Below are 22,704 nucleotides of genomic sequence, written 5' to 3'. Positions count from 1 at the left end.
TATCCATCTAGATAGTGTCTGTTTCGAGGCGGCAAGACCTTTGGTGCACCCTCTGAATGAAACGAAAAGCTGCTCAGAGCGTCTGAAAGCGGCGGAGCGCACAGTATACAATCTCAGTGCTCTGACCGGGCAAAGGAGATTGGCGTCGCGTTCGCTATCGGGTGCTGGCAGCGCCGATAGGGAAATGACCTGTGCTCTGAAAGGAGTACCGATCACCTTGGGAACATAGCCGTGTCTAGGCTTTAAAATGACCTTGGAGTCACTTGGTCCAAACTCAAGACACGCAGCGCTGACAGACAGCGCGTGAAGGTCTCCCACACGCTTGACTGATGACAGGGCAGTCAGAAAAACGGTTTTGAGTGAAAGGTATTTCAAATCCACGGATTGAAGTGGTTCGAAAGGGGGCTTTCATAGTTGAGAACTATAGAAAGATCCCAGATAGGAACCGATGGGGGCGCTGGGGTTCATCCTTCTAGCTCCCCTGAGGAAGCGGATGACCAGCTCGCTTTTACCCCATGACTGGCCGTGCAGGGGTTCAGCGAACGCCGCAACGGCCGCCACATACACTTTGAGCGTGGATGGGGATCTGCCCTTATCCAGCAGCTCTTGTAGAAATACGAGCAGCGACGACACCCCACATGTCCGCGAGTCCAGGTCTCTGTCGGTGCACCATTTTGAGAACACAGACCATTTTGACGCATAGAGTCTTCTCGTGGAAGGGGCTCTAGCGTGTATGATGGTGTTTATTACTCCTTCTGGCAGAGCGACGGGTAGTCGTTGATCACCCACGCATGCAGCGCCCAGCGCTCTGGGTGGGAATGCCAGATTGTGCCGCGACCTTGAGAGAGGAGATCTGCTCTCACTGTCAGTGACAGCTGCGTAAGCTCCGGGAACCATGTCTGATTCTCCCAACGCGGGGCTATGAGAACTACAGAGTGACGCGTTTCCCTGATCCTCTGCATTACCTGTGGCAATAGCAAGACGGGAGGGAAGGCGTAAAGCGGGCGTCTGGGCCAGTCCTAGGCCAGCGCGTCCTCGCTTTTCGAGAAAAATATTGGGCAGTGAGAGTTCTCTTTGGACGCAAAGAGGTCTATCTCTGCTCTGCCGAATAGGTGCCATAATGTCTGGACTGTTTGAGCGTGCAGGGACCATTCCCCTGGGGGAATATTGTCTCTGGACAGTCTGTCCGGGCCGTCGTTCAGGTGGCCTGGCATGTGCGTCGCCCTCAGCGAGCGCCGGTGGCACTGGGACCAACTCAGTATGCGTTTCGTCAGATGGAAGAGGTTCCTGGATCTGACACCGCCCTGACGGTTTAGGTAGGATACCACAGATCTGTTGTCCGAACGGACCAGGACATGGTGACCCTGAATGACCGGGAGAAAGCGCACGAGCGCGTACTCGACTGCTATCATTTCCAGACAATTTATGTGAAGGAGCTTTTCCTGAACTGACCATAGGCCGAAAACCGGAGAGCCCTCGCAGACCGCGCCCCAACCCGTGTTGGACGCGTCTGTCGAGATAACTTTTTGGCGAGATACAGCTCCCATTGTCACTCCCCGCTGATACCATTCGGCCACTGTCCAGGGCTGCAGAGCTGAAATACAGGTCTGAGTCACCTTGATGGGCTGGCGGCCTGTGGCCCAAGCCCGGCGAGACGCGCGGGTGTTTAGTCAATGCTGAAGCAGGCGCATGTGCAGTAAACCCAGCTGAAGTACTGCTGCGGCTGAGGCCATGTAGCCTAGCACTCTCTGAAATTTCTTCAGTGGTGTGAGGCTGTTCATCTGAAATGACGCAGCTAGTCGCTGCACACGGCGCGCGCGCTGTGTAGATAAGCGAGCCGTCATTGCCACTGAGTCCAAGGAAGGAAATTGCCTGACTGGGCTGTAGTGAGCTCTTGGTCCAATTGACTGCAAGGCCCAAACTGTTCAGATGACTGAGGAGAACTGTCCTGTGAGACAGAAGCTCCGTATGTGATTGTGCCAAAATCAGCCAATCGTCCAAATAGTTCAGAATTCGCAAACCCTGACTCCGCAGGGGTGCGAGCGCCGCGTCCATGCACTTCGTGAAAGTACGGGTGCTAAGGACAGGCCGAACGGAAGGACGGTGTATTGATAAACCTGGCCGCCAAAGGCGAATCTCAAGAATGGCCTGTGACGGGATTTATCTGAATCTGAAAGTATGCATTTTTCAGATCGAGAGAAATAAACCAGTCCCCTGGCGCACATGCGCGAGGAGTTTGCTGGTTGTAAGCATTTTGAATGGTCTTTTGCAAGCGCTTTGTTCAAAACCCTGAGATCTAATATTGGTCTGAGGCCGCCGTCTTTCTTGGGGACAAGAAAATAACGGCTGTAAAACCCCGACTCAGCTCAGGGAGGCGGCACTCTCTATGGCCCTTTTGCACAGAAGGTTTGCTATTTCTGAACGAAGCATGCATGCTGCTTCCGTGTTCACAGTAGTTTCGAGCCATGCTCTGAAGCAAGGAGGACGGCGATCGAACTGTAGCAAATAGCCCTGTTTTATTGTGCTTAACACCCATTCGGATATCCCTGGAATATCTTCCCACGCTTTGAAGCGTAATGTTACATGGTGAATGGCCAAATCGCTCTGATTGCCGCACACAGCAGCTGAACAGAATGTGTGAGCCGCTTACTGTGCTTATGCTGGACTGCTCGCAGACAGCATGGACAGGCTGTTCTGTGAGTGACTTCCCGATTGAGGTGAATGGGGAAAGAGTCACGTCTGTTAAGTGATGAGCAAGCATAGCCACGGGCACGGGACTTACATACAGAGAAGTGTTTGCTGGCCGTGTGACAGAGCGGGCAGAGAATGGGCGCGCACACGTATTCGTGAGCGCATTTATTGACTCTAACACTCGAGTGGTTCGTAACCGCTTTTGAGTGTGCTCTGATGGGGACACGGAACGTGTAATGCTTGTGTGTAGAGGTGAACACTGGATTGTGGGCACATTTTCTACACATAAGGCTGGTCGTGTGACAGAGCGGCCAGAGAATGGGCGTGCTTATTAACCCTAACACTCGAGCGGGTCGTAACCGCTTTATGCGAGTGTGCTCTGATAGGGACACGGGACGTGTAATGCTTGTGTGTAGGGGTGAACACTGGATTGTGGGCACATTTTCTACACATAAGGCTTTATTTTGGGTCGCCGTGGAAACGGCGTTTGAGTGCAGGCAAGCGGGTAATATCACCGGCTTGTTGGCTGCTGAATCCACCACTGCAGTAGCCTGAGTGAAGGTGACTGACAGGGTCGTACGGGACTTACATACAGCTGGCCGTGTGACAGAGCGGGCAGAGGAGGGGCGCGTGCACGGGCTCGTGGGCGCGTTTATTAACTCTAACACTCGAGCGGGTCGTAACCGCTTATGTGACTGTGCTCTGATAGGGACACGGGATGTGTAATGCTTGTGTGTAGGGGTGAGCACTGGATTGTGGGCACATTTTCTACACATAAGGCATGTTTACTCTTTACAAGATTTCTTTGGGTCGCCGTGAAAACGGCGTTTGAGTGCAGGCAAACGGGTAGTATCACCGGCTTGTTGGCTGCTGAATCCAGCACTGCAGTAGCCTGAGAGAAGGGGACTGACAGGGGGCGAAGCTTTGACGGTGGTCCGGCCGTGGCGGGACTGAGCCGTCGTTTTCTCAACAACGCTAGGAGGACTTCGGTTGCTCAGGTTTCAGTACAATCTTAGGCCGAGGCCCGCAGGGGTGCGGCGGTCTGAGCACAATTGAGGGCGGCCGCCCTGTCGACGCTGAGAAGTCTGGCTTGTTGAGCTGGGCGCTGTGAAGAGGCTTGTGCAGGAGGCTGGTCATGTGGGCGGCCTGCAGAGGAGCTAGCGCGACGAGGCAGAAAGAGATTCATGGCTTGGGCTTTGAGAAACGGTCAACAATGCCACTCACCGCGGAACCGAAGAGACCGGACAGAGAGAGCGGCGCGTAGTGCGTTCAGCTTCTCCCATGTCGGCTAGTCAGATCTGAAACAGCCTCTGTCTGTAAGACGGCCATGGAATGCAGAGCAGATGCGGCTTGACCGGCGGCGGTATAGGCGCGGCCAACACAGGCGGAAGTAGTTCTGCAGGCCTTAGACGGGAGCACCAGCTTAGACCGCCATCTCGCGGAGGGCGGGCAAAGGTGCGGCGTGGAGTCTGTTGGGAGCCTGCTCAGGGGGGCGGTGACCACTCGATCCCGAGGCGGTCGACGGCCTGTGTGAGGAGGCGCGTTAGTTCCCCTTCGACTCCCGGCGCGGGTCCTGCTGGATTCCTGGGCCGAGGAGGAGGCGTGTGAGCCTGACCACTCTCGCTGTCCGAAGCCATGATGGAACAGCCCTTATCCTCCGCTTCTTCGTCCGAGATGGCAGCAGAGCAGCCGCTCGGTGGCAACTGCGCGTCCCGGGTGGGCGGGGAGGGTGAAGGCGACGCTCGAGGGAGGGGCTCCAGCGAGGCAATCGCTTCTACCACTGGTTCCGGCAGCCTTTGAGAGCGGCGCTTTTTTCTGCGCGGCTGAATGGAAGGCGGCGCGGCGGCTTCGGTCCTGAGCGCTTCGAGTCGAGCCTGCAGTCCCAGGCAGAGAGCGCAGATGACGTGGCGGTCTCCGGTGCTGAGAGGGGCGCGGCATGAGGCGCAAGTGGAGCGAGGTATCTTTAAAAAGACGCTCGTACTCTTTTGTGAAGTTCGTAAGAACTAGCTTGCTCTAAAAAGGATACGTCGCCGGATGGCGTAGCTCGCAGGATGGCTGAAGGTGGCGAAGACGGCCGGCTTCTTCGAGCGCTGTCCACGCTTGCTTGATGCCCCTCGAATGGCGACGCGGCTTCCAGTTCAGAGATGCGAAGAGCTTCGCTGAAGAGATGAAAATCAGGGTTCCAGCCTACGAACTACGCTTATATGCACTTTAGTCACGCCCATTTTGGCGGGCTTTGATGCAGTGAGCGCGCGGACGCCTCTCATTGGATGCGAGTTCGCCCAAGCTCGTCTATAGGCTGCAGCAGTTGCCGCAGAGCAACCTATGAGCTCGCTAGCTAGCCCGCTCAAGGTCTGCAGCTGCCGCACTGCGTTGACAATGGATACAAAAATTAAGGATAACTTTTTGGCTTCAATATCTCAGAAAAGATGAATCTTTCCCGTAGCGTAAGCTAGCTTACGCAATATGAGAGAACCTCTCGTAAGAGAACTTGGCTTTCTACCATTATTGTTTTCCAAAGTACGCTGTACCAGAGAGCATTTAAGAAAGTCTTTGTTTTCAGTGGAGGAAAACAACATTCCAGTGTGGATGAGAAGCATAAACATAGCAAATGCGGTTTCAACCGAAAACTTTTGTATTGACATGGCCTCACACTAAACTCACACTAGCAACAGGCAGGTGGCTAGGGATGTGCACGGATAGTCAACATTCGGTTATCTGTTACCAAAATCACTATTCGATTAATCTACACGTGCTAATAGAGGTCTGCAACGCGGTTTTGGGCCAGCTTTTCAAGTATAGGGAGAGTTAGAGGGTGTTCACATGCATTTTTCATGTGTCTGCACTGTTTTCCCAATTGTTTTCTATTGAAACACGTGATGGAGGGAATTCTTTGACCATTGAGCCGCATCTAACTTTTTTCCAGCGTCTCCCGCAGGACCAACGCATTTTTAGACTCCCTGTCAAGTTAAAAAGAACTTCAGTATTTAAAAATGCATCGAGACACATGCGTTCTGTTTAATTCGTTGTGCTGCATGACTTTGTGTGACTGATACACTGTTACACATAAAGATTGCTTTTCACCTTGCAAAGATTCAGCGCTTGATAAATGGAAAGCCAACGTTTTTTTTCCCTTTTTCTCTTGTGCACAGACAGTAATTCTACAAGTTAAATGCTAAACCATTAAAAAATTTATTTTATCATTTGACGATCTATGTATTGTGCTACATAAGCTCATAGATCGCTGTGGACTTTATTACCTTTATTACCTAGTCTTTGATACATATCAACTGCAATAAACGTTCTTTATTCCCGAGTCCAAACGAAAAACCGTTCGTGAAACCTCGCGGTAAATAGAATATTAAAAACCTTTACCATGCACATGCCTAGTACATACGCACATAAATGTGTTCTTACACTGTTGATGAATCCGGATTATTTAAAATGTGGGAGCATGTAGTTAGCAATAAGCATAATACACGCATAAATTATCCCCATTTAAGGGCTTTCTGCACACACAAAAAAAAAAACAAATACAAACAAAAAAAAATAAATAAATAATAATAAAAAAAAAAATAATAAAAAAAAAAAAAAAAAATCGCAAATATCACAGGAAAATTTTGCTTAAGTGTGGTTTGATATGGTTCTACATTTAAACCTAAAATATGAAAACATTCTAAGAACAAACTTAATCAACAACCACCAGCCTAATATTGTGTAGGTCCCACTCGTGCCACCAAAACAGCACCAAACTGTACCTTAAAATAGCATTCTGAAATGATGCCGTGCTCCAAATCGATTACATTTTTTCCTTATTCTGATAGTTGATGTGTATATTAACTGAAGCTCCTGACCCATATCAGCATCATTTTATGCACTGCTGCCAAGTGATTGGCTGATTAGATAATCGCATGGATGATTGTTGGTGCCAGATGGGCTGGTTTGAGTATTTCTCTATCTGCTGATCACCTGAGATTTTTACACACAACAGTCTCTAGAATTTACTCTGAATGGTGCCAAAAACCATCCAGTGAGCAGCAGTTCTGCGGATGGAAATGCCTTGTTGATGAGATAGTACAACAGAGACAAGCCAGAATGGTTTGAACTGAAAAAGTCTATGGTAACTCAGATAACCACTCTGTACAGCTGTGGTGAGAAGAATATCATAGGGTTGAATGCTATTCTGAGATGTCGGTTGGCGCTATTTTGGAAGCACTAGGGGGACATACACAATATTAGGCAGGTGGTTTTAATGTTATGGCTGATTGGTGTGTGTGCGTATGTTGTGTTTCCATGTTTTATGGGGACTTTCCATAGACATAATGGTTTTTATACTGTACAAACTTTATATTCTATCCCCTAAACCTAACCCTACCCCTAAACCTCATAGAAAACTTTCTGCATTTTTACATTTTCAAAAATCATAATTTAGTATGATTTATAAGCTGTTTTCCTCATGGGGACCAACAAAATGTCCCCACAAGGTCAAACATTTCGGGTTTTACTATCCTTATGGGGACATTTGGTCCCCACAAAGTGATAAATACACGCGCTCTCACACACACACACACACACACACACACACACACACATATATATATAAATATACACATACACTGTACATAACCAAATTATAATATACAATTAACAATGAACGCCACCTTAAAAAGCAGTTTTAACTTCAGCACTACATTCTTTCCTAATAAATATCAGGATCTACTGATGACGTTACATATAGGCCGAATTGCTGTAAAAGTCTCACAGTTACTGTACAGGAAAACACTGAAAAACAATGTATCAGTGATGACACAGAAGGAAAACGGAGCCTCGTGTCTTACCCTGCGTGACTCATCTTCCTTGCAGTCTTTTATCTTTTCATCAAATAGCTGGCAGACAAGAGGTAGTTAGAAAAATTGTGTGTGAAACAGTGTGTGAAAAACAACAAGGTTCGTTTGAGTCTTATGATTTACCGTAAATGTTTTAAAGTACAAAAGACTTACTTTTAACTGGTTGATCAAAATCTGCAAATACGCATCCGCCTCCGCTAGCTTCTTGTCAAAGTCCTGAACACTGGGAACGAATCCCGTTTCTGCCTCCTGCAATTGAAAGTGAGAGGGATTGGTTTCAGCCCTTCCTCTGTGTATAGAAGCCTCCATGGTGTCCTGAGCTCAGCAATGTTCTACTTTCGAGAGGACAGACCAGTGGAGTGAGCAGAACTGTTCCCTGCATATTCACATTTCTCTCTAACAACTTTAACTGAATTAAACAATTAGACATATGGTATAAACAGGAATCAAATCATGCGAGTCACTGCTACTGAATTGCAGAGTATTGCAGAGGGGCGATTTATATATAGATACAGCAATTTCTAGAAAATAAATCTCATCAAACAGCATGCCGGTAAAGACTTAGGTTACTAACATCCACTGCTGATTAGGGGAGAACTGTCCAGTTGAGTCATTTGCATTAAATCTCATGAGGACAGCTGACCATTATCTTGGAAGAAATAATCTCTAATCTCTTTTCAATGTAACTGAATCAAACAATTCATGGTTAAAATGATGGAAACAAAGAAAGGCTTAAGTTGTTTAAGAAGATCAGAAAATGTAGCCTGCACTGGAACGTACGACTTGCTCATTGGTCATGATAACATGGAACCATTAAGAGATTTTGTGGATGGATTTCAGTTTCACTTTGACTCAAGTGTCTAAACAGTTCTTGGACTACAACAGTGCTCAGAAGTCTAGCGTCATCCTCCTTAACTGACTAACCAAATACAAACACATCCATGAGCCGTTGTACAAAAACAATGGGCAAAACATTTAATATATGGTAATAAAACTGTTTTTTCCCCTTATTTTTTTAAGGAAACAAGACATTCTGAAACATGAACTTTTCATTATGGTCAAGCTTAAAAACTGGCATAAAACAGCAATCTTGGTTTAGAAATGAACCAATATCCATTTTTAACAGCATATGCTTTACCGCACAATACTCCCATGAGGTGTGATGCCTCTCCTAAACTCTTTTTAGAGTTTACACTTGACAATACAGATTAAAACCGTAAAAAAAAGCTTCCATAAAACCAACTGACGTTCAAGTATTACTGTAACACAGTAGATGCTTGACAACCATTATGAGAATGGCAAACCACAATTTCTTCTTGTATACTGAGAAATTCACAAATATGTATCAGCTACTCTGCAAACAAACCTTAGGCTATTTCAGATATTCCAGTTAAGTGATTAGAAAAATAAATAAAAAAGACTAAAGCAAATGTTGGCTAGCCCAGGTGGCTTTGAGGAGTAAATATACCATACATAAAATGGTAAAATCTAATGGTTAAATGTTTGCAGTAGCCTATATAAGAGAGGTACTTCCTGGTCTGAGGGTCAATGCAATGAACTTTGCGTCTCGCCTGCAAAAGATTCCACGGTGCAGATTGGTGAAACTGAACTGCATGGGGAAATGAAGAAAAGCCATGGGAAGACAACTGCCATCCTACCGCGGTCAAAACATTAAAAAAATTGGTCAATGTCTGCAGGGGTGGAACAAATCCGCTCAGGAATCAAAGGTTAAGTGGAAGAGCAGTATGAAACCATGTGATTCATTGAGTCAACTCTAAACACGTGTACATGTGGAAACACCATAAAAGCTTCTAATGAGAATTTTGATGCATTACAAATTAACTAAAGATCAGGCTCCTCCCATTTAACACACTGAAGATATGGATTAGGTTGACCTAAAGGTGTTATGTACGTAGTGTCATCTATAATTATGGGAGTGGTTGTACTGTGTGTGTGTGTGTGTGTGTGTGTGTGTGTGTGTAAACGAAGAACTGTTAAAGCATCACACCCTAAGCAACGATCCAGTAACAAATGCACACAAAACTTGGAAGACATTTTAAGGTCCAAAACATAGACACAATTCATGAAACAGTTCTCAGTTTTGCCACCAAGGGAGCTAAAGTGGGCATTACTGTAAACTGATAGGTCTTCTGTCAGTAATATTTCAATATATATTTACATACTCCTAAACTATTGACATGTTTATAGCTACCTGAATAATAGCACATCTGGTTTAATAGCACAGACATCGCCACATTGAGTATTGAGGTTTGTTAACAGAAGGCGGCACATTAAGGGGTTAGTTCACCCAAAAATAAAAATGCATCAATTACTCACCCTCATGCAATCCCAGAAGTCTTCTGCTGAACACAAAGATTTTTAGAAAAATAAATCAGCTCGGTAGGTCCATGAAATGCAAGTGAACATTACGAAAATCATATTAAAGGCAGCAAAAAGTAATCCATAAGACTTAAGTGTTTAAATCCATGTCTTCAGAAGCAATATGATAGGTGTTGGTGAGATACAGATCAATATTTAAGTAAATTATTTTATTAAAATAAAATAAAAAAACTTTCAAATCTTTTGTTTTTGCTATTCGCATATACCTACTGGGCAGGGAGGAGAATTTATAGTAAAAATATGACTTAATTATTGATCTGTATCTCACCCACACCTATCATATTGCTTCTGAAGATATGGATTTAACCACTGGAGTCATATGGATTACTTTTTTGCTGCATTTGTGTACTTTTTGGAGCTTCAAAGTTTTGTTCACCATTCACTTGAAGCTACAGAGCTGAAATATTTTTTCATAAAAAATCTTAATTTGTGTTCAGCAGAAGAAAGTCATTCACATCTGGGATGGCATGCGGGTGAGTAAACGATGAGAGAATTTTCCTTTTTGGGTGAACCATCCCTTTAAGGTATGTTTACCACATGCTTGCAATGCATTGGCCATGAGCGTTTGAATACTTGCATTTCAAGCATAACAAACTATATACCAAAGAGCTATCCAGCTCCATTTGACCAAACTGACTTCTAAGGGACTGACAGACATTAAGCCAACTAGAATTTTCATTTCTAATAAAAGAAAACATCTATAAAACAGTTTGATCTTATATACAGGCACCATAAACATCTCACCTCCCATCAGGCCTGTATAAAAGGTACAAGCGATCTGCTATTTTGGCAAGAACAAATGACCGAAATACCTCTAAACAAACATATCTGAGCCCCCAGAGTGTCTTACATAATGATTTTAGCCTGTGCCAGGGAAAGCTGTGGCACACTAACAGCTACATGGAAACTGTTAACACACACCTGTACGTACAGATTGCACAGACAGGAAGCTGTTCCCACTGAGTCACTCTTACAGTCTGAGTCATAGCTGAGCCAGAGCTGACCGAGACAATCTGAAGATCTAATACAACTGCAGAGAAGACATTTCCCCTGTTCCAAAACCTAGTGAGGTACCTCACGGTCTACTGCCTACATATGAAACTGTCAGTGCTCACGTGGCTGTCGACAGGTCTGTCCAGTCCCCTGTGCCTGGCACTCAGCCGATCACTTCCCAGTGGCCACCGCTCTGCCTGTCCAGTCCCAAGTGGCCACCGGCCAGTCTTCTGACCCCTGTTCGATGGCAGCTGCTCCACCTGTCCAGTCTCAAGTGACCGCCGCCCAGTCATCTAACACCTGTCCAGAAGCCACTGCCCAGTCTGCTGGGCCGGGCCATGGCCCTTTCTTGAGGCCCCCTCGTCTACCGGACCCTGCTCCCTTTCTGGACCCTCCTTCTAGGCCACCGGACCCCGCCCCTGACATGTACCCTACTCCCAGGCTGCCGGACCCCACTCTCCTCCAAGGCCGTCGGACCCAGTCCCCTCCCTGAAACCTCCTCCCTGGTTTCCGTCCCTTTCTTTTGTTCTTTCTGGCCCATGATAACGCCTGTTCTGTGGATGTTCCCCTTCTGGCCTAGCTCATTTTTGAGGTAGTGTGTTTCGGTATGAATCAAAATTGTGTAGGCTATTATGGTGAGATTTTAGGAGACACAATGACAACCAACACTGACCTCAATGTGGTCCTGTGACACATTTCCAAACCAAACACACAAGCCTGATTTTGATATAGTCGAGTGCTCTATTATGTCAACATAGACGCTAAAAACCGTGCACACATATACACAATAACAATCCATGATTTACTGTAAAGCATCTGAGATTACAAATCACAAGATCAGTCAAAATGTAACTGAAGCATGCAAGCGTGACCCATGTCCTCACTCTTTGTACAACTAAATGTCCCCCTACCTTCATAACACAAACACCCTTTCTCTCTCTTACACACAATTACACAAATAAACAAACCCTTACCTGCACATACATTAACACCACACACAGCGTGACCCATATAAAATGCATCAGTAAACTCAAACAAAACAAGTTACTTACTTTGTTCTTTCCACGGCAGGACATGCCTCTACAAAATTTTCAAATCTGACCAAAACTCTCACAGTCTAATTTTTTATATCTGTCCACACATCCTTTCCTGTAAGTTCCCCTAAAGGAGGGGCAAACTAGTTGAACAAGTACCCATTGACTTCTAAGCCCATTTCATGTACTCAAAGCTGTTCCATTAGCCACTCTTGACCATACTTCATCAAAAGGAAAAAAGCAGAAGTATGAGAAAAAAAAAAAAAAAACAGACTGTGGCAAACACAATACACTACTGTGATTGGATCTGCAGTTTCCTGCTCAGGAGGGACAAGTTGAATAAGAAAGGCAAAGACTGGATTTTGGAGATCACGTGACCGGATGACTGCACACTCTCTATGTGTAGGTACTTGCAACCATACTTACAGCTACCAGTCAGCAGATTAAAAACAAATAAATAAATAAAATATGCAAGGCAGAACTGAGGAGGTAAAAGAGAGAAAAGTAGTAGAAAGACCTGGGAAAGGAAGAGATGAAGGGAAGACAAAGCAAGAAATGGAAAATGTGAGAGATAAACAGGAAGAGAAGGAAAAAGGGGAATGGAACTGATAAACTAAACCCACATGCTAATCAGCGGTATGGGTCAGACAGGCTTGTAAACCTCATTTAATAAGCTCAGAGTATCTTTTCAGGTTTTTATTTTATAGATTCTTAGGAAAGCAAATCTTTCACAAACACATCATGCTTTCAAAATGAAAGTCAAAAGGGAGAAAGGATTCTCCTGCTTGAGGAAATTAACATTCCTTGGATGGAGTATGATGGGACCTTTTATAAAAGACTGGCACATATAATCAGGCAATTGGCTGAGAGATGCTTCGAATTTGTGCAATATTTCAGTGTAGTTAAAGACCCCAGGAAATGATTTGAGGAGTGCAATTTTCTTTTCTGGGTTGACATTTTCTATTGAAATGGGAAGTTGAGGCGGGACACATCAAAGGACTAATACCTTTTTTTTTATTGACAATTTAACAATTCCAGTTCCGATTCCAGTTCCTTAAGGATTCCATAAATGGTTATTTTTGTACTGGGATGAAGAAATATTTGCAAATAACAAATCAATAAATAAATAAATATTGGATTTACTGCCTTTAGTAGCCTGTTACAAAATTACGAGATCATTTTGTATTTTAATAGATCAGATTTCTGCAAAAGAACACAGAATAATCTTAATTTTTTATAAAACACTACTAATTACAAATAATTCAGAATGTGTATTAATAACCATTCAGTGATTACTCTGATTTAAGATCTCATGAGCCATAAGTACACATAAAGGCTTGGGTATTCTGGATCGGATTGCGCCCGGCCGACCGCGTTGCCTTCCAAAGCATAGTTTTCTGTCTGCAAGGGAATACGAATGCGCTTGAAAGCATATGATTGGTTAGTGATACCCTTTTAGTACAGTCAATGGCCGGCGCTTGCGCTGACGATGCACAAAGACGAGGACCGCGTCTGCAGGTCAAGAAAATCTGGGTGGTTGTGCTGATGATGAAATTTGCGTCACTTCTGTGCTCAGAGCAATCAGCAACGCAGACAACTGAAGTATACTTTTGGCCATTTTGTTGTGTAGATTCAAAAGAACCGACTCATGAAGGCACCAGCATACCTCATACGAACAGGTGTGACGTTATTTAGAACTAAATCTGGCCAAATCTCGAGTTCGAGTTCGTTCCGGTGGTTCATAACAGCTCGTCAGCATGAACTTTCAGGAAAACTTCCTACCGTCTGCTAAACAGCTTAGTTGGTGTGACCTGGAGCTCCACCTAATATAAGGCTGACAACTAATTCCCGTTCAGTCAATTAAGATCAGTCAACATGAACATACCAGCATGCAGAGTTTTTATAAAGCTCGTGCAAATTTACTTTCATTTGTACGATCATTCACGTAGAGACGTTTTCAAAGACCATGTCATGCGATTGTTTTGTTTAATTAGTCTACAATGGAATCTAATCTTCTCAAATACTGTTAAGTGCTCATTCACTCTGTTGTTTGAGATGATGATTCACTCATATGCCGTCTGTAGCCAAAAGCCATTTACACATCTGAGATATCCCTCTTATCATCATTCTTTGTCTGCATTCTGCTTATTAACACTCTTTTATACACCCATTGTTGTAGTACAGTCAGGGGCATCATAAATTACAATAACAGTGTAACCGTAGCATATTATGGCTGCGTATAGTGTCAATAGTGCCATAAATGCAGAATGTAAACATGACAAATTACAAATTTTCTACTGCATCTACAGCTCTGCAAAATGATCAGTTTCTCTGGATTTACTATTCATAGGTATGTGTTTGTGTATTGCAAGTGGTATTTCAATTGATGTTGCATAATTTTGGAGCAACCCCCCCCCCCACACATATTATAATAATGTGGTGCACATGGCCTGGATGCATCAGGGCTCTTACCTGCTGAAGGGTGTGGCGGAGAATCGTCCCCTCTAAGGCATGAATCCACTTCTCCCGTTCGTCTGCGTCACGGGCTGCAGGGCAAACATCCAAAAACACATCCATTAGCAACCCACAGACAGACTGAAAATGCACACACAAAAATGACACGTGAAATGGAGAGTGGAGAATGATCCTGTGAAAATGTTGATGTGACAGTATCCTGTTTTCCTTTACGAAGACAAGCAGAGTTTCAAGAAGTCAAGATAGTGTTGTGGCAAGTTAAACAGGAACACCCACAATTACAGCCTCTGCCCTTGAGTATATAGAGAAGGTAAATAATGCTTGTGTTGGAGTTCCTTGTAGAGAAGAGGGATGAAATTTCAGGCAGTCTGAGGTATGACAAAAAACACAGCTTAAGCACCTCAAAACAACTATAAATCAAGCAAAAGCTATAAAGCCTGCAGTTGCTAGCTGTCATGTGGCCAATGTTATGAAAATTCTCCCATCATTTACTCATCGTTCAAACTGTATGAGTTTGTTTCAGTAAATAATTACTTCTTAGTCCGTTCCTCACACAACGCCATCATATGGCTTCAGATGACTTATGTAGCATATTAATTATATGGACTACATCCAGTCAATTGTAAAGCTTGAGAGCCAATGGTCACCATCTACTTTCTTTGTATGGAAAAGGGTATCCTGAATATTTAGCTAAATCTCTACAAAAGTGTTTCATGGAAAATATGTAGCATCCCAGATGTATAGATTACCTTTTTTACATTTTGAAGCATGAGATCCAATAGTCACCATCTACTTTCATTTTATGAAAAAGAGCAGCCTGGACATTTAACAAAATCTCTACTTTTATGTTCCATGGATAAAAAGATATAACTTTCATTTTTTGGGTGAACTATACCTTTAAAGCAGTCCGTTTTAATTACCGTAATAAATACTTTGTATCGCACTAAACAACATATATAAATTTAAAAATGCTCCGTTTACAATAGCATTCATGGTAAGGGGCTTGAAAACCTCTAATTCCATTTTGGTTTGATAGAAGCCAGGGCCCATAACACAAAGCTTACAGAGATATACAAACCTAAACCTCTCTCTTTGCCTTTATTATTTATAATAGTCTTTAGGTGTACATTAATAAATTCCCCAGGGAGCAGCTGAAAAACAGCACTCAGAATGGATATGGAGCAAAGCTCAGCAGAAAATCTCAAAGCTTTTAGGAGCACAAAGCCTGAAGAACATGCATGCACTGACACTCACAATCCCACTTCTGCAGCAAATAATTCAGATACAGTAATCACTCAAGCTGCTCATTTGTGTGTGGAGGCGACCTTATTTATAGATGATAAAACAAACTTGCAGTAAAGTAGTATTAAACATACAACAAACCAGTTAATAATCAATGCGTATCACCCAGAAATATATCAAAAACACAAATCGGTTCAGTAGCTTTATAGAAGTTAAGAGAAACTGTCATCCTCTTTACCTGCTTCAAAGTACAGAGGCATTAGCATTCATACAGGATCACAATAGCCATCACACATCTATGGAACATGCTTGAAAGCAATGTACCAGATCCATGTGATTTTCACAGTCCAAAACAAACCTGGCCCCTCCCTGCCTTACTGGCACCAGAGCTAAGATCACATGACCCATGATGCCAGGCTACCTACCTATTTACTAGCCAATGAGGTTTCACTAGTGGAACTGATTACAAAACACTGCACTCGTTTGTTATTTTGAAATGGGAATACACTTACACTGACCTAAAGATCAGCCCAACATTAAATACATTTAATAAATAGACCTATGTAAACTGCATTTAATGCAAATAACATTAAAGGACTGCATACTTTCACTGTTGTCTATTTGAATTTAAAAGGTTGGTTCACCCTAATATGACAATTCGGTCATCATTTACTCATCCTTATATCATTCCAAAAATGTATGACTTATCTTACACAAAAAGAGATGTTAGGCAGAATGTTAGGGACGGACAGTCTCAGTCAACTTTCAGTTTTGTAATGAAAAAAAAAAAGAAAACAGTGAAAACACATGAAGACTGAGGCTAACAATCTTCCAAATATCTCCTTTTGTGTTCCATGCAAGAAAGTAAATGATATGGGTTTCGAACAACATGAGGGTAAGTAAATGATGACAGAATTTTAATTTTGGGATGAACTATCCCTTTAAAGTAAGTTGCTTTGAGCAAAAAGAATCAAATATTTCATACGATATAATTCACTATTTAGCAGCACAGCCCTCTCTCTCCTCTGTTCTAAAAGCAAGGTGGAGCAACTCTTGGGAGTAATGGCGGACTTCAGCATGGAATGAGACCGCCTTATGCAACAAGCCCTTCTAACGATACAACAACAGTATGAAAGAAAAAAAGAGAAAGCTAAAACATCAAATAGTTTACATAAGTTGTAAAACTTGACAGCCATTTCTGCAACACTAGCAGCTGTTGTCAGTGAAACTACACGCTGCAATGCTCTGATAGGTTACTGATGGGTTACATCCAGAGGACGCAATGAGAAAGAGTGTGTGTGCGTGCTCTCCTGCAGTCTTTCCTAAACTCGCAGCAGCTTGCATGTGACTCCCTGCATTTTTCCATTGCCAGCTCTGTCCTGCGGAAACACATGAGTTTGACGACAGAAAAGAGCTTTTCACACTGGAAATCCTGGCTTTTCTAAACCCTGGCTTAACATAATCTTAATCATAGGTATTCGAGATTCAAGATTTCACATTTTACATTAGTAAACCTTGTGTTAACATTCTCATTTGCATGAGGTCAATAACATTGATTGTAGAATACAGCTTGTGAATGTCATGCAACCCGTTTTAATAAATACTTGTCTATCTGTGAAAATGTCACCATGTATAAATCTGTTCTGGCTGTTTTAAAGGGATAGCTCACCAAAAATAAAATTGTTGCAATCTTTTACAATTTAGAAAACACAATTATACGGTCTTTTCTACATTTTGCATCACTGTTTGATATTTCATTTTCTCTCAGTTAGTACATTTACATGCATTTTTTGTGTCTCTGAGTTATCTATGTTCTCTGGTGGCGTAGTGACTCGCCTCAATCAGGGTGGCAGAGGACGAATCTCCTCCGCGTCTGAGACAGTCAATCCACGCATCTTATCGTGTGGCTTGTTTAGCACGTTACCGCAGAGACCTAGCGTGTGTGGAGGCTTCATGCTATTCTCCGCGGCATCCACGCACAACTTACCACATGCCCAACTAAGAGCGAGAACCACATTATAGCGACCACGAGGAGGTTAACCCAACGTGACTCTACCCACCCTAGCATCTGGGCCAACTGGTTGCTTAGAAAGCCTGACTGGAGTCACTCAGCATGCCCTGGATTCGCACTCACAACTCCAGGTAGTCATCGTCTTTACTTGCTGAGCCACCCAGGCCACCACATGCACTGTTAAATGGCACAATGCCTGACCGAATATTTGAAGGAAGGCTTGTGTTGAGTTTCTGCGACTGTAAAAAGCTCATGAATATTTAACAATGTAATCACTAAACAGTTTATGATAAGTTGCCTGTTGCTAAACAACTAGTTACATTCTAACACTGCACTGATTCACACGATATAGAGCGCAACAGTCTGGTTTTGTAAGCAAAAATCGAATTAATTATTTCACTAGACAAATTGAATTTCAACAATATATTCTAAACCCACCAGACATACCCACCTTGAGCTCAGAGGTTGTTCACCAATGGTATATTATTCCACTGAAGCCACTTGTATGCATTATTTCAACTTTATTGTTTAAAAATCATGTTTGATAGTGAAATTCATGGTAAACAACTACATTACCCATGGTCCAGCAGATGACGCTTCACCAAACAGAGAACCGCAGCTAACCAAGCCTGAGGTGAATCGGACCAACTACAAACTCCCATGATGCACTGTGAATGGCGTAATCAACTCGGAGTCTCTTCACCCTTAAAATACTTATCTATATGTACATATCAGAATATTTGGCAATAAATGTAAAATATCATGTTTCTATACTTATAAGCAACAACCTAAAATCAATAGTTTTATATATTCCCATTGTTTTTGATTCAATTACATCATTTGCAATGCTTCATGGGATTGCAGTTAATGCCCTCATGAAAGATGGAAAGTAAACAGTCTTGTACCTTTGCCTTTTTGCCAAATTTTCATATAATGTTTTGCCTCAATACAAAGTTTGTGATGTTGTGATTTACCTCAGAGATGGTTTGCTTTGTTCATTGCTTACAACTCTTTTATGAAGGATTTTTTGAAAAGTTTATGGGAAAAATACTCCCGGAACCCAGATGGTTGAACTCTATACCTTAGGTAGTGTGCATCGGGGTTAAAACGGCAAAAGTGGAGCAAACTCTGCTCTAGAGGGGAGTTTTATAACCCTAAACATCCTTCAAAATTAAAAGTGTGAAACGTTGCTTAACCCAGGTTTAATAGGTGATAATCCAAGGTTAAGCACAGTGTGAAAAACCCTAGAGAGAAACATATGCTCTTGAAACCTGTTCTATGTCTATTACTACCTTGATCTATTCTCTCTCTCTCACTGTTTCCCCTCAGGAGAATTAATGTGTATGTTGATCTTTTGCCAGCAGGAGATCACTGTCTGATGCTGAGAGCTTTTAACTACTGACTGTGTTTTTTTCCAGTCAAGTGTCTGAGAGGGAGACAGGTAGAAGCTTTTATCTCTGAGAAAATAAAGGGGCTTTCAGGCAAGGCCGATACGGGGGCCACGGAAGAGTATGATGAATTATGGATGACCCTCTAAATAGCAAGTACAGTTAAGTTCCTCTAAACCTCCAATGAGGCAGACACTGTGCAAACCTTTACATATTTACCCATCCTGAGTGCTCAAGCTCACCTAATTCTCAAATTTACCATGCTGAAAGGAGAGGTTACCAAAATGTGTACATAAAAGCTCACATAGCTTTTATCATCCTGTGAGAGTTCATTACACCATATTTTCCATTTTTTAGATGCAATTCAAGTTCAAGATTTAGTTGTTTGTACATTGTGACATCTGATAACAATATTCAGTTTTGGCTCGTTGGGCAGATTACTGTAATCCTGATGATATTATCAGCCTGATTTTGCTTCAGATTTAACCCTAACACAAGACAGCGAATCACTGTACCCTGCACTGACCACAAACATTGTTAAAATCACAACAGTGATGTCAATAGGGTTTAAATCTTGTTCAGCCAAACCTTTACATTTTTCCAACTGGTCGACATTACAGTTTATTCCTGCCAAGAAAAGTCCACTTAAGGCTAGGGTATACTTTGTTTTTCCACATGCCATTCGGTCTCGTGTAGCAGTAACTATACTTACTGCTCATGGCTACAACAAGATACCTCACTTGAGATTGCTCTATTTTATACCCTTATATATGCCAAGAGCAACTGAGTGCTGCAATTCCGGAACAGTCCATAGAGATCAGGTTGCACAAAACCATTTACGCTGTAGGATAAATGGCTCCTGCTGCAATGACGATACGATAACTGATAGGACAAGTCCAAGAGGATCCAGAGAGGTGGATGGTATGAGGACATTGTTGAAACAAAAGCCTTAGCCCACGCATGCACACACGCTCACTCAAACACACACATGCACACACACACAGTAAGAAATCTGACATAGCAGGTTGGGAAATACCTCCATTTTTTAAAGACGGATCGAGACACCAGAACACCACTGACACAAAATATGCTTCCAGTAAACATGCTACATAGAGGTCAACAATATATTTCAACAGAAAGTAAACATTTATGAAAAGAGAAAAATAAATAATTCAAAATGGGCAAGGAAGCAACAAGCCATCGTGCGGGATGGAATTAAATGGATCGGTCACCCAAAAATTGAAATTTTGTATTCATTTACTCACCCTCATGTTGTTACTAACCCAAAAGTCTTTTCCACCATGGAATACAAAAAAGATGTTATGCGCTAGGCAGTATGTTAGTCGGTCACCATTCTTTTTCATTGCTTCTTTTCTCCAATGAAAGTGAATGGTGACTGAGGCTGTAATTCTTCCTAACATCTCCTTTTGTGTTCCTCGGATGAAAGTTATATGGGTTTGGATCAACAAAATTTGTTGTCCCTCAACCCAAACTAATCTGTAATAAAATTAACTCCTCAACTCCACATAGTGGCACCAAATACTGTTTACATATTAACAAAACCCGCAACTGACAAGGATGAACAACACACTCAACCACTCACAGTTAACTGTACCCACCGACAACAAGCTTGCCAAGAGCAAATAAAAACAAAACTCCATTTACGACACTAGTCATTAAAGTAAACTGCAAAAATGAACGGTTCAAAGAGGTTTATGGGAGAAGCGGCAAGCAAGCGAGTCCCAGATATGTGTGACCTTACCCTTCTTACTGTAAAGCCACAGCATACAGTGTCGGAACATAGCAGTGGGTGAGGGCATGGGGAGAGTGAACGCACCCCCGGCAGGGCGGATGCCAGGGGGGGTGGAGGAGGATAGATGAGCCAGTGAGAGAAGGTGGAGGCTAGAGGCTAAAAACCTGGAGCTCAGCAGCCATCAGCCTTGCGTAACTGCATGGAGGAGGAAGGAAGGAGGAAAGAGATGGTCCTTCTCCCTGTTTCTTGAAGAGTTCTTCCAGCTCTCTATTGCATTGACATAGTGAACTTCCTAGGATAGTAACTCTTCCCCAATGTAATGCATTGCGATTTAAACAAATCCTGGAGGTCAGCAAGGAAAACAATTTAGACCATCTGATCTCTATTTTAAAGCTGCAAAATCTTTAGATTGTCCCAGTCAGTGGTCACGACTGAACAGTAAGATAAGCTCGACAAATGCACCAGGCCTAATGCATGTTTGGAATTTGTGATGAAAGCGCATGTGTGGATAGTTTTGCTGATCTCATAATCCTCTTTAAAATCTAAATGAAAAAGAGCATGGGGGGAGAATGAGTAAGCAAGAGCAATAAAAGGGCGAGTAGGGAGAGGAAGAGGGAGAGGAAGAGAGAGAGGGAGAGAGAGAGCGAGAGAGAGAGAGAGAGAGAGAGAGAGAGAGAGAGAGCACGAGAAAGAGAGACTGGGCACACGCAAGCATCCGGCAGACCGCAGCACTATAAACAGCAATAAAAACCACACGGCAGGAGTGTCAGACAGAACAGAAGATGAGAGAGGAGATGAAGGAGACAAAAGGGAATGGAGAGCTCACCCTGAAAATGAAAAGTCTTCTGGTCCACAGTAATGGTGAAAGTGCTGTCGTCCTCGTCATCGATTCCAATCACAGCTCCCTGCAAAAGAGAAACGCAACGAAACCCATTCAGACGTAGGGACACGTCATTCGCTCCCTCTCCCCGTTACTCTGGCCCACTCCTTCACACACATATTGAAAGAGAGAGGGGCAAAGAGGTTGGAGAGAATGGGTGGAGTAAGGAAGAGGAAAAGAAAGGGAAGAAGGAGGGGAAAAAGGAAAGAGAATGGAAGGAGATTTAAATTGAGAAAGATAGACAGAGAGGGTGAAAGTAAGTGGGACAGACTGCAGAACAGTCTGTAGGTACAGGACCAGAGGAATAACATATGATGATTAACTCTTTTATACCAGATGCACTACCACACATTATTGTAATCAAGGCTATAATTCACAAAACCAATGGCATTTCCAGGCAAAATAACCTTATCAAACATTAAAAAAGCACCATGCAAAGGTTTTACTAAGGAATGTTGAAGAAATCATGGAATAAAGCCAACTTGACTTTAAATGGAGATGTACCAAGCAGTGCCTGTCCTGGCAACAGAGAGGTAGAAAACAAAAATAACCTCTCAGATTTGATCAGATCACAGGATTCCATAAAAATAAGCCAACGCCCTTAAAACTTTTAACGGCTGTCTGAAATTTAAACTGTCTGTCTAAGCTCACTCTCAAAAAATATTGGGGATCAATTTATTGTTTTTGTGAGTGTTCCTTTAAAACTCAACTTCCGTGCAATACATATGCATTAAAGAAAAACACAGAAAAACTCTGTTACTAACAATTAAGAATTTCATTTTATTGCAATTCTACAGCTTGTTGATGTCAGATAAAGTTAACTTTGAAAAATGAACTGTTAATAGTTTGATAAAGATCATGAAAAAGTAAATAAATACACATATGCATAGAAAACATTTATCTGAACATGGATTTAACACACATTGTTTCTATGTACATATGTAGTGTATGCAGTTAACATCTAAAGCCATACAGCCTTAAGTTGAACTA

The 22,704-nt window shown here is 42.9% G+C and overlaps 1 protein-coding gene across 4 annotated transcripts in view; it reads right to left on the bottom strand.

Moving 5' to 3' along the window:
- The window catches only part of osbpl9 (oxysterol binding protein-like 9), a 51,714-nt gene that overhangs the window by 23,366 nt on the left and 5,644 nt on the right, over nt 1–22,704 (bottom strand). For 2 of the 4 annotated variants that reach the window (XM_052094332.1, XM_052094331.1), the window contains exons 3-6: nt 21,661–21,739; nt 14,438–14,511; nt 7,692–7,787; nt 7,530–7,577 (exon numbers count right to left, since the gene is read on the bottom strand). In XM_052094332.1, the coding sequence (XP_051950292.1) occupies nt 7,530–7,577; nt 7,692–7,787; nt 14,438–14,511; nt 21,661–21,739 (297 nt within the window). Of the gene's footprint in view, nt 1–7,529; nt 7,578–7,691; nt 7,788–11,983; nt 12,177–14,437; nt 14,512–15,920; nt 16,007–21,660; nt 21,740–22,704 lie in introns of those variants that run through there. The other 2 variants (XM_052094333.1, XM_052094334.1) reach the window with 2 other exon arrangements.

The sequence above is a fragment of the Xyrauchen texanus genome, chromosome 27, assembly GCF_025860055.1.
Source record: "Xyrauchen texanus isolate HMW12.3.18 chromosome 27, RBS_HiC_50CHRs, whole genome shotgun sequence".
Taxonomy (NCBI): Eukaryota; Metazoa; Chordata; class Actinopteri; order Cypriniformes; family Catostomidae; genus Xyrauchen; species Xyrauchen texanus.
The sequence above is the reverse complement of the archived record's forward strand: the minus strand, read 5'-3'. Positions and strand labels throughout refer to the sequence as shown.